This window comes from Nomascus leucogenys, chromosome 1a (genome assembly GCF_006542625.1).
Source record: "Nomascus leucogenys isolate Asia chromosome 1a, Asia_NLE_v1, whole genome shotgun sequence".
Lineage (NCBI taxonomy): Eukaryota > Metazoa > Chordata > Mammalia > Primates > Hylobatidae > Nomascus > Nomascus leucogenys.
This window is the reverse complement of record NC_044381.1, coordinates 85,792,467-85,807,788: the sequence shown is the minus strand read 5'-3', so window position 1 is coordinate 85,807,788 and position 15,322 is coordinate 85,792,467. Positions and strand designations below refer to the sequence as shown.

Here is a 15,322-nt window from a genome sequence, read left to right as displayed (position 1 = left end):
GAAAAGGGGAAAGAATATCTGAAACTATGGCTAAAAACTTCTGAAATTTGATGAAAGACATGAATATGAACATCCAAGAAGTTCAATGAACTCCGAGTAAAATAAATAAACCCACACCAGGATACATTATAATCAAACTCTCAAAAGTCAGAGACAAAAAGAGAATCTTGAAGCAGCAAAAGAGAAGTGACTCACATAAAATAGATTTTTTTTTTTTTTAAATTAAAGACATAAGGTCTTCTTTTGTTGCCCAAGCTGATCTTGAACTCCAGGTCTCAAGCAATCCTGCCTTGGCCTCCCAAAGTGCTCGGATTTCATGTGTGAGCCACTGCATCCAGCTACAAGGGATCTTTAATGAGATTATCAGCAAATTTCTCATCAGAAATTTTGGAGACCAGAGGCAGTGGGCCAACATATTTAAAATGTTAAAAGAAAAAAAAATCAAACAAGAATCCTGTATCTGGAAAAACTGTCCTTCAGAAGTGATGGAGAAAATGACATTCCTAAATAAACAAAAGCTGAGGGAATTCACTACCACTAGACTTGTCCTATAAGAAATGCTCCAAGGGTGTCCTGCAAAGTAAAATAAAGAACAGTAGATAGTAACTTGAAACCGTACGAAGAAATGAAGATCTCAATAAAGGCAATTATAAGAGCTAGTATTATTGAAACAACAGTTTGTAAGTTTACTTTGTAACATAATTTAAGAGACTACTTTAAAAAATGATTAGTCTGAAAGCTAAAATTATTATAACTTTGGATTGTAATGCCATATTTGTTTTCTACATAATTTAAAAGACTAACACACTTAAAATAATTATTAGTTTATATTTTGGGGCACAAAATGTATAAAGACGTAATTATGTGACATCAATAATCAAAAGGGATGCAGATACAGCTGTAAAGGAGCAGAATTTTTGTATGTTTTTGAAGTTAAGCTATTACAAATTCCAATTAGAGTGTTTTAACTTTAGGATGTTAAATGTAATCCCCATGGTAACCACAAAGAAAATACAGTAGTCCCCCCTTATCTGTGGTTTCACTTTCTGTAGTTTCAGTTATCCACAATCGACCACAGTCTGGAAATATTAAATGGAAAATTCCAGAAATAAACAATTCGTAAGTTTTAAATTGCATGCCATTCTGAGTAATATGATGAAATCTCGTGCCATCCTGCTCCATCCTGCCTGGGACATGAATCATCTCTTTGTCCAGTGTATCCACACCATATCTGCTACCTGCCCATCAGTCACTTGGTAGCCATCTCGGTTGTCTAACTGACTGCTGTGGTATCACAGCACCTGTGTTCAAGGAATCTTTATTTTACTTAATAATGGCCCCAAAATGCAAGAGTAGTGATGCTGGCAATTTGGAGAGGCCAAAGAAAAGGCAATTTGGAGAGAACAAAGCAGTAAACTGCTTCAAGTGAAAAGGTGAAAATTCTCAACAAGGAAGAAGAATCATATGCTTATATTGCCAAGATCTATAGTACGAATGAAACTTCTAGCCATGAAATTCTGAAGGAAAAAAAATGTCATAGTATATGCAGGGTTCAGTACTATCCCTGGTTTCCAGCATCTACTAGGGGTCTTGGAACATATCCTGTGTGGATAAAGGAAGGACTACTGTAGTTGTAGTATAGAAATAAAACGTACCAAAGAAAATGAGAAAGGAATTTAAATGTTTCACTATGGAAAATCAAGTAACACAAAATAAGATAGTACTGCAGAAAAATGAGGAACAATACAACTCTAAGGCATCTAGAAAACAAATAACAGAATGACAGAATTAAGTCCCTTCTCATCAGTAGTTACGTTAAATGTTAATTAAATGCCCCAATCAAAAGACAGTGATTGGCAGAATGGATAAACAAAAAACCTGATCCAACTATATGTTGTCTACAAAAGACTCACTTTAGATCTAAAGACACAAACAGATTGAAAGTAAAAGGACAGAAAAAGATATTTCATGCAAACAGTAACCAAAAAAGAGCAGGAATGGCTATACTAATATTAGACAAAATAGACTTTAAATCAAAAAAGGTTACAACTGGCCAGGCACGGTGGCTCATGCCTGTAATCCCAGCACTTTGGGAGGCCGAGGTGGGTGGATCACGAGGTCAGGAGATCGAGACCATCCTGGCCAACATGGTGAAACCTGTCTCTACTAAAAATACAAAAATTAGCTGGGTGTGGTGGCGCATGCCTGTAATCCCAGCTACTTGGGAGGCTGAGGCTGGAGAATCGCTTTAACTCAGGAGGTGGGGGTCGCAGTGAGCTGAGACTGCGCCACTGCACTCCAGCCCGGTGCCAGGGCAACACTCCATCTCAAAAAAAAAAAAAAAAGGTTACAAGAGACAAGGACATTATATATTAATAAAATGCTCAATATAGCAAGAAGATAGAACAGTTATATACATTTATGCACCTAACAACAGACCATGAAAATATACAACATGCACCTAACAACAGACCATGAAATATAACACTTTCAGAAGGTAACAAAAAATCTTAATGACCTGGGGTTAGGCAAAGATTTCTTAGCTGTGACACCAAAAGCATGACCCACAAAAGGTAAAACTGATAAATTAGACTTCATTAAAATGAAAAACTTTTGCTCTGTGAAAGATCCTTTGCTTGGAGAGTTAAAAGATAAGGTGCAGACATGAGAAGATATTTGCACGTCACATAAGCAACAGAGGAACTTTATATATCCAGAATATGTAAAGAACTCTCAAAACTCAACAGTAAGAAAATGACCAACTAAATGACCCAACTAAAAAATAGGCAAAAGGTTTGAATAGATGCTTCACCAAAAAGTATATGCAGATGGAAAATAAGCATATGAAAAGATGTTCAACATCATTAGCCATTAGAGGAATGCAAACTAAAACCACAGTGTGAGACTACCACATACCTATTGGAATGACTAAAACAAAAAACAATAATACTGTTAAGTGCTGGTGAGGATGTGGAGCAAGTGGAAACTCTCATATGTTGTTGGAAATGCAAAATAGTATAGCCACTCTGGAAAATGATTTGGCAGTTTTGTATTAATTTCAACATACAGTTACCATATGACCCAGAAATCTCACTCCTAGTTATTTACCCTAGAGAAATAAGAACTTGGCCAGGTGCAGTGGCTCACGCCTGTAATCCCAGCACTTTGGGAGGCCAAGGTGGGTGGCCGGATCCCTGGGTCAGGAGGTTGAGACCATCCTGGCTAACACAGTGAAACCCCATCTCTCATTATATATTAATAAAATGCTCAATATAGCAAGAAGATAGAACAGTTATATACATTTATGCACCTAACAACAGACCATGAAAATATACAACATGCACCTAACAACAGACCATGAAATATAACACTTTCAGAAGGTAACAAAAAATCTTAATGACCTGGGGTTAGGCAAAGATTTCTTAGCTGTGACACCAAAAGCATGACCCAAAAATTCCTTTGCCAAGTGAATAGCCCCGGAATTTGTTTTGTGGTGTAAAAATACAGAAACAAAATTAGCTGGGCGTGGTGGCGAGCACCTGTAGTCCCAGCTACTTGGGAGATTGAGGCAGGAGAATGGTGTGAACCTGGGAGGCGGAGCTTGCAAGTGAGCCGAGATTGTGCCACTGCATTCCAGCCTGGGCAACAGAGCAAGACTAGAAAAAAAAAAAAAAAGAGAAATAAGAACTTGTGTTCACACAAAACCTGTACATGAGTGTTTATTGAAACTTTATTCATAATGGCCCAAAGCTGGAAATAATCCAATGGCCTTCAACAGGACAATGGATAAACTATTGTATAAGCACACAGTGAAATACTATTTATCAATAAAAAGGAATGAACTATTGATACATGCAACAACATGGTTAAATATCAAAGGCATATACTGTGTGAAATCAAACATACAATATGATTCCATTTGTATGACATTCTGGGAAAGACAAAATTGCAATGATAGAGAACAGATCAGTGGTTATCAGGGACTAGAGATGGAGAAAGTTTGAATGCAAAGGGATAGTATGAGGGAGTTTTTGAGGGGTAATGGAACTGTTCTGTTTCCTGATTATGGTGGTGGTTACATGAATCAATTCATAAGTTAAAATTCATAGAACTGTATGCCAAATAAAGATCAATTTTACTGTATGTTAAATTGAAAAGTAAAAAAAAAAAGTTACAGAAATGAATGTATACTCACAAACTGAAATAACTACTTTGAAGGAAATGAACATTCCATGAGAGCCTAAGAGAGAGGAGGGACACTGTTTTGTGACAAAGGAAAGCATCAAGAATGTTTTCCCTGAGGAAGTGAGGATTGAGTTGGGTTCTAAAAAATGATTTAGAATTTACTTGGGCTAAAGGAAGGTTGATTCACACAGAAGGATTTGCATGTGCAAAGGCCCTGGAGTAGGAGGAAGATGGCTCATTCTCATCTAAAAAGGACTAGAGCACAGGGAGTGCCCTAGAGGGTGGGAGAAGTGCATGGGGAGTGAAAAAAATCTAAGCTGGAATAAGAGAGTCAGATTACGCCAGACTGCTTTAGGTGGGGCCTAGGTTAGGGTGAGTGGAGAGGTGTAGCTGTGGGCTGGCCTGATAACTTCACTGACAGTTGGAACATCTTGCAGAGACCTGGGCGATCCGACCCCCCAGGGCAATGCTGGACCTGGGATTGGATTCTCAGTAGTCCTAGCAGGAGGCGGCCTGCTCCCAAACCCAAAGATTGCAGACACCCTGCAGTGCCACATTTACGATAGACCCGAAAGTGCCCTCTCCTGAGGCCTCTGCCTTGTTCAGGAGAATACTGACAGCTCAGTAATATACACTAAGCTTTCTGAGGGGCTTGAGGACTTTGAGAGATAAGATAGTCTGGCTTTTACAGACTACCACAGGGCCCCAGTGATGTAGTTGTTTTCAGAAATACTTGTGTCAATAATCAGGTATTTTTCAGATGGGCAACAGATCCCCACCACCCTACCCTGAACCACTTTACTCTCCCCCAGACTCCAAGCCCAGGGCCTCTCCCCATTTCCAGGCCTCAGGGTCTGCCTTATCCAGGGCTGGGAGTGGAGGCTAGAGAGTGACACAGATGAAACTTCTAAGTTGTCATTTGACCATTTAATGGAAGTCTACACTGAATAATCCTTTGCCAAGTGAATAGCCCCGGAATTTGTTTTGTGGTGTAATAAGGGTTGCCAAATGGCTTAGTTTACATACAACAGCATGGCATATAGACGGTTTCAGCGAGACATGACTCTAGGCACTTTATGGGCCAAATGTAGGCAGTTATCATGATTCCTATTTCAGAGATGAAGAAACTGAGGCCTTGGTCAGTGACTTGAAAAGTCACATAGCTAGAAAATGGCCAAGATTTGGATCCAGGATTGCCTAACTTCAATGTCCTGGCTCACTGATTCTCAAACATTAGTATTTGGGTCGTAAGATGGAAATTTACCAAAAATGCATTCCAAACTTTAAACAAGGGGACTCCAGGTGTCTCTCTCTCTCTCAACCTGAAGAATTTGGGGGATTTTGCAAATGACCTGAAGCCTGAGAGGAAGTGCAACACTGCAGGGCTCTCAGGAGGGGGGTACCCTGCTGACGCCTGTGACTAGGCCTAACCGTCTGGGGTTCTGCGGCCCAGTGCTCCACACTGTCATCTGCCTCGAGGTGCGCCTGGGGTCCAGACTGGCCGATGAATATGTACACCCGCAGCGCCTCCTTCACTCCGAAGACTTTCACTTTCCCCCTTGCACAAAACCGAACATCCCACCCCACCACCACCTCCAAGCTAAAATACCTGGGCCGCCCCTCCCCACGAAGGGACGCGCTCCAGGCGAATGGGGAGGGCCCGGAAGTCGGGTCCGTGACAGAGAAGCCGGCCCACCGCCTCCCGGTCGGAAGCGGCAGTGCAGGTGAGGCGGCGGCCAGCCTGGGGACCGCGCGGGTAAGGAGCGGGAGGGCGGACTGCACCGCGAGGTTGGCGGGGGACGGCCATGCACGCCTCGCCTCGGCCTTCCTGCACCGTAGGGGCTGGCAGCCCTCCCGCCACCCCTGGGCACCTGTCGACCACGTCTGGGCGAGGGCGGGTCGGCTCCCGCCCTCGGGCCCTCACCCTACCCCGGCCAGCCGCGGTGGGGACGCCGGGTCAGCGAAGGGTTAAGGGACTCGCTCCCTCCTCTCGGCTCCCTCACCCTTGGAAAGTCCCCGAAATGACGTTTCAACCCGACAATTTAAAAAAGAGTTTAATTATAGAGACAGGCTCTGGGAGCTGGAACAAACCCTCGGTCGGCGGGGCCGGTAAACAACTCGGGAGCGAGCGGGCTGGGCCAGCCGCAGCCTTGCGGAGCCCGCGCCCCCGGGGAGAGGGGGAGGGGAGGGCCTCTGGGAGTTGGAAAAGCCGAGGAAATTCGAGGAATCAGCTTTCTTTGGAAAAACCCACTTTGTAGCCATTGTGGGGCGCCTGATGGTGCTCCTGGCCGGTTCCGCAGCCTTGGAGGGAAAGCGGCGCTGCCCGAAGCAGGGGCACAGCCGGTGCCCCGCGGGGACAGGCCCTGGGCCGGGAAGGGGGCCCCGCCCGCTCCCTGTCCCCTTCCCCTTTGCTTTTTTCCAGCCCCTCCTCCGGTCCCCCCAGCTGAGCTTCGCGAACCCTCGGGAGTTAAAGACCAGCCGGCCCCTTTTTTGGGGGGGTGGGAGGGTGGGGGAGCGGGAATGGGTGGAGGCCGGGGGAATAAAAAACCGAAATAGCTTCACATCAGAACTCAGACTAACCTTGTGGTTTCAACGCGCACCCTGCTCTGTTCTGAAATCTGGAACTCATTACCTCATCACCAAGAAACTGCACGAAATCTTCCCCGCCCCCCCCCCGCCCCAACACCCACTTGGGAAAGGAACGAGCAAACATCCCTCTAAGAAAGAAACCTACACTTGAATGATTTAAATTAAGGTGGATGGAAGTTATTTCCCCTCCTGGCGCTTGCCAGATTTCAAGAAAAGCTGAAAAATGGGAGCAGGGGGAGGGAAGCAACAGACGGCTGGAGGGCAGCAGCAGAACAAGCGAGGGGAAGCAGCCGGGTTAAAGTGGGGGCCATCCATTTCGGGCAGAGGAGACAAATGAAAGCCGACCCCACTGGGATCACGTAGGTTCGTGGCTGCAGCAAAAGTTGTGTTTCGCAAAGTTGAAAAACAGCCGGTTTCTCAAACAGTTGTGATTTGGAAGGTTTCGCTGGGTTTGCCCAGATGTTTACGAATAAATAAGAAATGCAGTTTAAAAAAAGTGTGTTGGGGGTGGTGAGAATGTGACTCGAGCGCTCTCTTCGGCCCGCCCCGTTCTTTCCAAAGAAACGTGCTCATAATGGGGTGACCTAATTACATCGCAATGGAACTCAATCTTAGCCACTCCGCAGCACCAGGTTTCATAACAGACTCGGCGGCCTCGAGTGCTGGGAAGAAACGTGCGAGGGCCGAGGGGGCGGCGGAGCCCGCGTGGAAATCGGAAAGAAGCGCAGCCCTGCGACTTCCGCCTGGGTCATCACGCCAGCACTCGGGCCAAGGCGCAGGGGGCGGGTGGGGGACACATTAACTTTTTATTTGGGTGGGTGGCATCCAAACCTAACAGTATATATTTTATCATTTTCAAGGGAGTCATGCTCCACTGCGGGCCCGTCGGTTTCGTGGCTCCCATGCCCCCCTCTCCACCTCCCGCCAAAACGGCGCAGCGTGACAAGCCATATGTTCCACTCCCGTGGGGGCGACAGAGAAGCAACAATAAGTTAAAAGTGCCGCCTCCGTCCACCTCTTTACCTTCATTCTTACCAAAATAACCTTTTTTCATTGTTCTAGAGTCTTGAGGTGTGTGTGGGGAGGATGGAGGAGGGAGGGTTGTGGCGCCGCCCAGAATTCGGAGCGCGCGTGGAAAGTAGTGAGTTGCTCGGTGGGCTTTTTCTGGGAGGAAGGGGCATTCAGGAAGGATTAGGGTTTTCTTGACTAAAAAGTTTAAAGATTGGATGCGTGAAAAGAAACCCCACGCCTAGGCCTAGTAAAACAAACAATCGGCCCGGGTTGTGGTCTTTTTTTGCGACTACCCCCACCCGCCCACACCCGGAGAGCGCCGGCTGCAAAGCGAGCGCGAGTGTCGACGCGTGCGGCGCACTAAATTGTGCCGCGCTCGCCCCCGCCAGGCCATGTCCTCCTGGGGAAAAAGTTTCCCTAGTCCCCCCAGCACCGCGCCCCACCCTACGCCCCGCTGGAAAAAAAACAGCAATATAAAATCCTAGACTTGAACATTCTGTGCGTCCCAAATTTCTAATGTCCTCGGCCTGCCCGGTTTGCGGAAGGGAGCCGAGTGTCGAAGAGAAGTCGGGAAAAAGTAAGTTGTGCAGACACTGGGGGAAGTTTCAAGGAGACCGCCAACTCAAGATGGAAACCGCGGCCCGGGCGCTAAGGACGGGCTTCAGCTCCCGCTGGCAAAAAGAGAAAGTCGAGCCCGCCTTCCTGCCCAACAAAAAACAACAACACGACAACAAGAACCCCGGAGGGAGTGGAATGAGTGACGTCACAGCCGCGCTCTGAGGCTGACAAAGGAGGGGGCGCGCCCCTCCCGCTCTGCGCCCGCGCAGCCCCGGAGAGGGGGCGCCTCAAGCGCTGGGTAGGGAAGTCAGCCGACTCGAAACTTTTCCTCTTTAAGAAAAAAAAAGTTGTGCGCGGCTCGGAGTGGGGTTTTTTTTTTTTTTCCGCCTTCTTTTCTCGTCTCCCCTCCCCCTTCTTCCTTTTGAAAGTTTCTTCTCCTCCCCCTGCCCCCCCTCCCCGCCTGACCGCATGGCTGATTCAACTTCAGTGTCAATCAACTTCTTTTTCCTCCTCTTCCTCATTTAAATAAGTTTAAAGCTCCTCCTCCCCCCGGCCCACCAAATCTGAAACTTTATAAATTGGGCTTTGCGCGCCCCAGCCCGGAGTCAGAAAGGCGAGGGGCGCCGGGAACTGGCGTGTGGGACTCCAGACAGGAGAGGCTGCGCCTTCCCCGCACCGGGACCTTCGCGACACACCAGATCCTCGCCCCTGTCCCGCGCGAGCGCACAGGATGACCACCACCCTCGTGTCTGCCACCATCTTCGACTTGAGCGAAGTTTTATGCAAGGTAAAGGGGGGCGGAGCATTTGCTTTTCAAAAAGTCTTTTTCTTTTGCCTTAAAAAAGAACCCCCAAAAGTTTGGGTCTTGGAAGGCAATGGGGAAAGTGGTGCAGCGAGTTGATTCTTTTCTCCTCCCGCATTTCTCCCAAGTTTGAAGGAATTTGGCCCCGTCCTTCCCACCCTTTGAGTTTCAACAGTTTCTGGCGGGGATTACATGTGAATCTGGAGGCCAGGGTTTTGAGGGGCGAAGTTTGCCTGGCAGGGCAGCCCGGGGGCCTCGGGGGGAGGGCTGGGATTGGGACAAGTTTTGGGCGATTCTGTTTTACGTAACGTGCTGCTGGATCCCAGGTTCGCTGGTGTGATCGGGTTGCCAGTCTGCGCCCTAGGTCTGTACAGCAGCGTTACCCACCCGTGGGGTTGGGAGTGGGAGGTCCCTCGGGGAAGTGAGTCTCGGGACGATGTTTTCCTCCACTCTTTGGGGGGAGCTGGGGATATGCGAAGAAGAAAGGCCAAGTTGTGATTCAAAAAGATGTTGCAGAACAAGTTTGCAGTGGGGCTTGAGTCCGCCCTAGCTCGGTTGGGCTTCTTCCCGCGGTAGCCGATCGTGCAGCAGACTTTGGGGTGAAAGAGGCATTCAGGTTGACCCGCTTACCTGTGTTGCCGAGGCATTGCGGCTCATCGATTGCGGGCGGGGTGGGGGTGGGGGGGGGTGGCGACAAAATGCTGGCTTGAACTCAAGAGTCCCGCGAGTAAGGATTTAATGGGGGCCTCCTTAAAACTTGTTGCTTGTCAGCCAGTGTTGGAAAAGCAAGTTTTAAACTCGGAATGTTCCAGGACTGCAGTTTAAATGTGCATAGCAAAAGTCTATGGATGTTGTTAAATTTCTTTCCAACCTCCCCCTCCCAATTTGAAAGGGTGAAGCTGCTGGGCTACTTTTTAATTGCTGAAGTGTTTTGCCTTCTCTTAACACGTCGGGTCATGTTGCTCTGTTTTCCCAGCTTGCTGCTCCTGTTGGTACAGCTGCCAACGCCCCAGGGCTGCAGGGTTGGGGTGCAGGGACGCCGAGGAGCTGAAGAGCAGCATTTAAAAAGTTTGAATTTTTCAGCTTCCTTACCTCCCTGCACATTCCCAAACTCCACTTGCCAGCCCGGCTGCCAGCGCTCCCCAATATTTCTTCCTTCTTTTCTCGACTCTCCCGCTCTTTGATCTATTTCTTTCTTTGGCCCCCCTCCCCCCTGAGGACTTTTTAAATGAACCTCATTGTTGGGAACCAGCTCTCGACTGGGTTCCTGTAATCCTCTCGGTGGGGTGGTTGCAGTTACAGATTCCCGGTCCCCCCCTGCTGATCCTAAGGGACCAACATTAGAATTTGCACAATGACACCCACATGGGCTGGGAACTAACTCGTAGGTCCCTGACCTGCACCCTTTCCAAATCTTGGGTACAATTTGGGCAGGTGACCAGGGTCCTATTGGAACAGAAACTTGCCATTGGTGGCTCTGCCCCCATCCCCACCACCCCCAATCCGCTATTGACTAGGAGGTGGGTAGGGGGGTTGGTGCTTTCCTTTTCCTTTCCATCTGCAGCTTTGCGTTAAAGATTAAACACTGGAGCTCTTATCCAAGCTTGCTCTTGCAGCCAAAAGACTAATTGCAAAGGCATCTTCTCAGTGAAGGGGGCGGGGTGGGCTGGGGGTGAGTGGAAATGGTGAGAGAGATTATTGTAGAAAATATCTCTTCCGGGAACTTAGGGCAGAGAGTTTTATTTTCAGGAATCACATCCCTGTCTCCCCCAACCTCAGACCAGGCCCCCAAACTCCTCCCCGCAAGAAAAAGCAAAGGCAGTCCGAAAACCTGTTGCCAAAGGAAGGGAACACTTCTGAAGGAGGAAGTTGAGAGTCTTAGGCCAGGTCTTGAAGGAGGGGATATCAATTAAGCAGAGACTGATTGGAAGGGGACCTGACCTAGCCTACGATAGACTCCTTTCTGAGGTTTACCTGTTTTTGTTGCGGGCGGTGGCGGGGGTGGGGTGCGGTAACCTAGAGAGGTCTGGGTTGTGTGAGATATTTTGAGTTGAAGAATCTATTTGACTAGTAAACAAGCTGAACTTTACAGATTGAAGTGATAGCTTTGGGGACAGAGGATATGGGGGTTGCATTGCAGGAGTAGGCACGGAGCAGGGTGCTTGTCACACAGTTTGGATCTTGTGGTTTCTTACGCATGGGGCCAAAATAAACCCAGGTGAATGACCTATGGGAGGGAGAGAAGGAAGGGAGCTTGCTAGAGCAGAGGTAGAGATGAGTTCTTTCAGAAAGAGCGGGCGTTTGTGATTGTGTAGGGGGCTGCCCATAGTGGACATCCTGGTGGATGTCCTCCGTCCTTATCATCCTTTCTCTTCTCTCTCCAGGGTAACAAGATGCTCAACTATAGTGCTCCTAGTGCAGGGGGTTGCCTGCTGGACAGAAAGGCAGTGGGCACCCCTGCTGGTGGGGGCTTCCCTCGGAGGCACTCAGTCACCCTGCCCAGCTCCAAGTTCCACCAGAACCAGCTCCTCAGCAGCCTCAAGGGTGAGCCAGCCCCTGCTCTGAGCTCGCGAGACAGCCGCTTCCGAGACCGCTCCTTCTCGGAAGGGGGCGAGCGGCTGCTGCCCACCCAGAAGCAGCCCGGGGGCGGCCAGGTCAACTCCAGCCGCTACAAGACGGAGCTGTGCCGCCCCTTTGAGGAAAACGGTGCCTGTAAGTACGGGGACAAGTGCCAGTTCGCACACGGCATCCACGAGCTCCGCAGCCTGACCCGCCACCCCAAGTACAAGACGGAGCTGTGCCGCACCTTCCACACCATCGGCTTTTGCCCTTACGGGCCCCGCTGCCACTTCATCCACAACGCCGAAGAGCGCCGTGCCCTGGCCGGGGCCCGGGACCTCTCCGCTGACCGTCCCCGCCTCCAGCATAGCTTTAGCTTTGCTGGGTTTCCCAGTGCCGCTGCCACCGCCGCTGCCACCGGGCTGCTGGACAGCCCCACGTCCATCACCCCACCCCCTATTATGAGCGCCGATGACCTCCTGGGCTCACCTACCCTGCCCGATGGCACCAATAACCCTTTTGCCTTCTCTAGCCAGGAGCTGGCAAGCCTCTTTGCCCCTAGCATGGGGCTGCCCGGGGGTGGCTCCCCGACCACCTTCCTCTTCCGGCCCATGTCCGAGTCCCCTCACATGTTTGACTCTCCCCCCAGCCCTCAGGATTCTCTCTCGGACCAGGAGGGCTACCTGAGCAGCTCCAGCAGCAGCCACAGTGGCTCAGACTCCCCGACCTTGGACAACTCAAGACGCCTGCCCATCTTCAGCAGACTTTCCATCTCAGATGACTAAGCCAGGGTAGGGAGGGACCTCCTGCCTACTCCAGCCCCTACCCTGCACCCACATCCCATACCCTCTTCTCCCTACCCATCCAATTCCCCACAGGCCCTACATTAACAAGGTTAAGCTCAACCCCTTTCCCCCAGCACCTCAGAATGTGCCCTCCCTCTCTCCCTCATAACCCCACCTAACGTAAGGACAAGTCAATTTGTCAGTAGCTTCTTCTGGCTTGAAACCCCCTCCCTGGATTTTATAGCCCACTTACCATGCATAACAGACAAGTCCCATATTTTGTCAGTAGATGCCTTTTTTTTTCCGGCTTAAGCCTTAAGTGCCAAATCACAAGAGAAAAAGCAGTAACAGTTTACAGAAGCAACTTAGTGCCTTGTAATCTAACTTTGTCACTGTGACTACATTACCTCTTCAGCGCCAGAGGGCACCCGTGGGCCTCCCGGAGCCTCTGCCCATGGGGGGGTGGAGACCCGGAACCAGCAGCCCCCTCCACTGGCGACACAACTGCACCTTCCCTCATTTCAGTCTCCCTCACACTTATTCCTCCTCCCCTCTTCCCGGCGGCACCTCTCCACGTGTACCCCCCTGCCCCTTGGAAGAGTTGTTGCCAGACCAGGGTTTTGGGGGAAACCTGTCTTGACATTCAAAACCTTTTTCTTCCCGATCTGAACCCCTGTTGACTAATCTTGCCTGGGTTTGTGTAGGTCTGCAGGAAGGAAGGCTGAAAAAGCGGACGAAGATTTTGACTTAAGTGGGACTTTGTGATTTAATTTTTTCTTTTTTTTTTAAGTGGGGAGGAAGGGGAAGCTAGATGGACTAGGAGAGACTTGATTTTGGTGCTAAAGTTCCCCAGTTCATATGTGACATCTTTTTAAAAAAAAAACAACAAAAAAAAAATGAGAGAAAAGCTAAAAAAAAAAAATGTAAGGGGTGAGCAGTTAATGGTATTCATTCCACATACAATATCTGTGTAAAACGATTTCCTGTAGAAGTAGCTTTAATGGTTTTTGCTCTAGAATACCGTAGGTCTATCCTTAGAGCACTCACGCCATGCTTTCTTCCCTGGGTTTTAAACTTCATATAACTTTCAGAAATTGGAGAGCAAAAATTTTGCTTGTCACTGCACATCAATATAAAAAAGCTTATTTAACTTATCAAAACGTATTTATTGCCAAACTATGCTTTTTTTTGTTAATTTTGTTCATATTTATCGGGATGACAAATCCATAGAATATATTCTTTTATGTTAAATTATGATCTTCATATTAATCTTAAAATTTTGTGACGTGTCTTTTTCCTTTTTTTCCACAGTTTTAATATATTATTCTTCAACGACATTTTTTGTAACTTTACACTTTTTTGGTTATTTTATTTTAAAAAAATGAAAAATTAATTTAAAAAAATGCAAAAAACTGTTGGATTATTTATTTTAGAAATTCCCCCCTTTGTGTTGGACTGCAAATTGAGTTTCTTTCTCTTTAGGCCTTTCACAACTAGGACTGAGAATGTATGTAAAAGTTCTGTGACAGTACAGAAGGAAAACAACTTTTTATGTATAGCTTCTAAAAGGGAAAAAAAAAAAAAGAGAAACCCTTTGACTTCCACGTGCCCATCTCAAGACATTCCACTCACAGATTTGAGGTTCTGGATTCCAGATCTGGAGTTTTCCAATGTTAATGTAAACAGAACTGGCACACACACATTAAGATGAATGTAATTATTATTCCTCTTGCTGGTCACTACCGTCGCTTTCTATTTCTCTTTCTTTGTGTGAATTTATTTAAAAGAAAAAAAAACTTTTTGTAACGACTATTTGCAGTTTAAAAATCAATAAACCCCGTTTTTTCAAGAAACATTGATGGTGGAGCTGGTTTTACTTGGTTTTGGTTTGACTTTACCAGTAAGGGTCTCCCCTTGTATACCTTGCAAGTCCTGGGGAGGGGGAGGCGGAGAGAGAGGGCTGTGGCTGTGGTTGGCGGCATCTCTCATCCCTATAGCTAAGCCTATAGCTCCCTTCCTTGATGCTGGCAGTTTGCTGAGCTTAGAGGGGACGGGGTGGAGGTTTTCTGTAAAGGAGCCTGTACTTCCTGCTGTATTACTTCTGAAAAGACTGCAGTGTGTTAGTTGTTGGCTGAATAGCAATGGGCCCAGCCTTGCCGACACTTGTGTGGCCTCTGCGGTTCTTTTGGGGAGCCAAGGCTCAGGGCCTTCCAGTCCGCCCTGTCCAGCCTGTGCTCTTCATTCCTTTGGATAGTGTTTGGGGTGCCAAAATGATAAAGGAGGACCTAGCACATGGCACACTTACAGGCTTGGATTTGAGTGAGTTCTTTTATTGGGGTGCCTTGGGCTCATTTTGCCCACAAGAAATTTACCTCAGTCCTAGTCACTCAACACCTACCCGTGTGGGGAGGGTATAAGGAAGCACTGCCTGCTTGGAGAGGAATGTCCAGTGGGGTGAGGGACTCAGTCACAAGGAACTGGGGACTGGGACTGGATTTGACATACCCTTTTGGGTTTGGAGGGCTGTTAAGGGGAAGTGAGTGTTAACACTGGCCAACACAACACAGCAAGTCACCAAGGGTTCCCACCACCTTAGTTACAATCTCAGATGCTGTGCAAAATTAGGTGTGTTGTCATCTTGGGAAAGGTGGGGTCTCCTTGGCTAGATGCACCCCCACCAAGGCTAGATGACCACTTAGAAGCGGCATTTCACCTGCCGGAGGAGTTGGAACTTTCTAAAAATCTTGAGCGTGAGCCTTGGGAGGATTTATTTGGGGAGAGGCAGAGATTGCTATTTGAAGCTCACTTGCCTTTGGTTCCTTTACACCCAGGA

At 48.0% G+C, this 15,322-nt stretch overlaps 1 protein-coding gene and 1 pseudogene across 2 annotated transcripts; both read left to right on the top strand.

The window, feature by feature from the left end:
- The first annotated feature begins 5,689 nt into the window (after nucleotides 1–5,689).
- Nucleotides 5,690–6,884, top strand: LOC100595280 (annotated as a pseudogene). The gene has a single exon (XR_001115184.2). The product of XR_001115184.2 is annotated as an uncharacterized LOC100595280 (transcript).
- Nucleotides 6,885–7,270: 386 nt separating this feature from the next.
- ZFP36L1 (ZFP36 ring finger protein like 1) lies at nucleotides 7,271–14,344 on the top strand. Its single transcript, XM_012504415.2, has 3 exons — nucleotides 7,271–9,130; nucleotides 11,530–12,495; nucleotides 13,194–14,344. Exons 1-2 carry the CDS (start codon nucleotides 9,074–9,076, stop codon nucleotides 12,487–12,489), a joined length of 1,017 nt encoding a protein of 338 aa, XP_012359869.1. The 5' UTR covers nucleotides 7,271–9,073; the 3' UTR covers nucleotides 12,490–12,495; nucleotides 13,194–14,344.
- Nucleotides 14,345–15,322: the final 978 nt, after the last annotated feature.

Coding starts and splice junctions, on each gene's coding strand:
- ZFP36L1 (XM_012504415.2), top strand. CDS start 9,074: ATGACCACCACCCTCGTGTCTGCCACCATCTTCGACTTGAGCGAAGTT. Junction 9,131..11,529: donor TGAGCGAAGTTTTATGCAAG/GTAAAGGGGGGC, acceptor TTCTCTCTCCAG/GGTAACAAGATGCTCAACTA.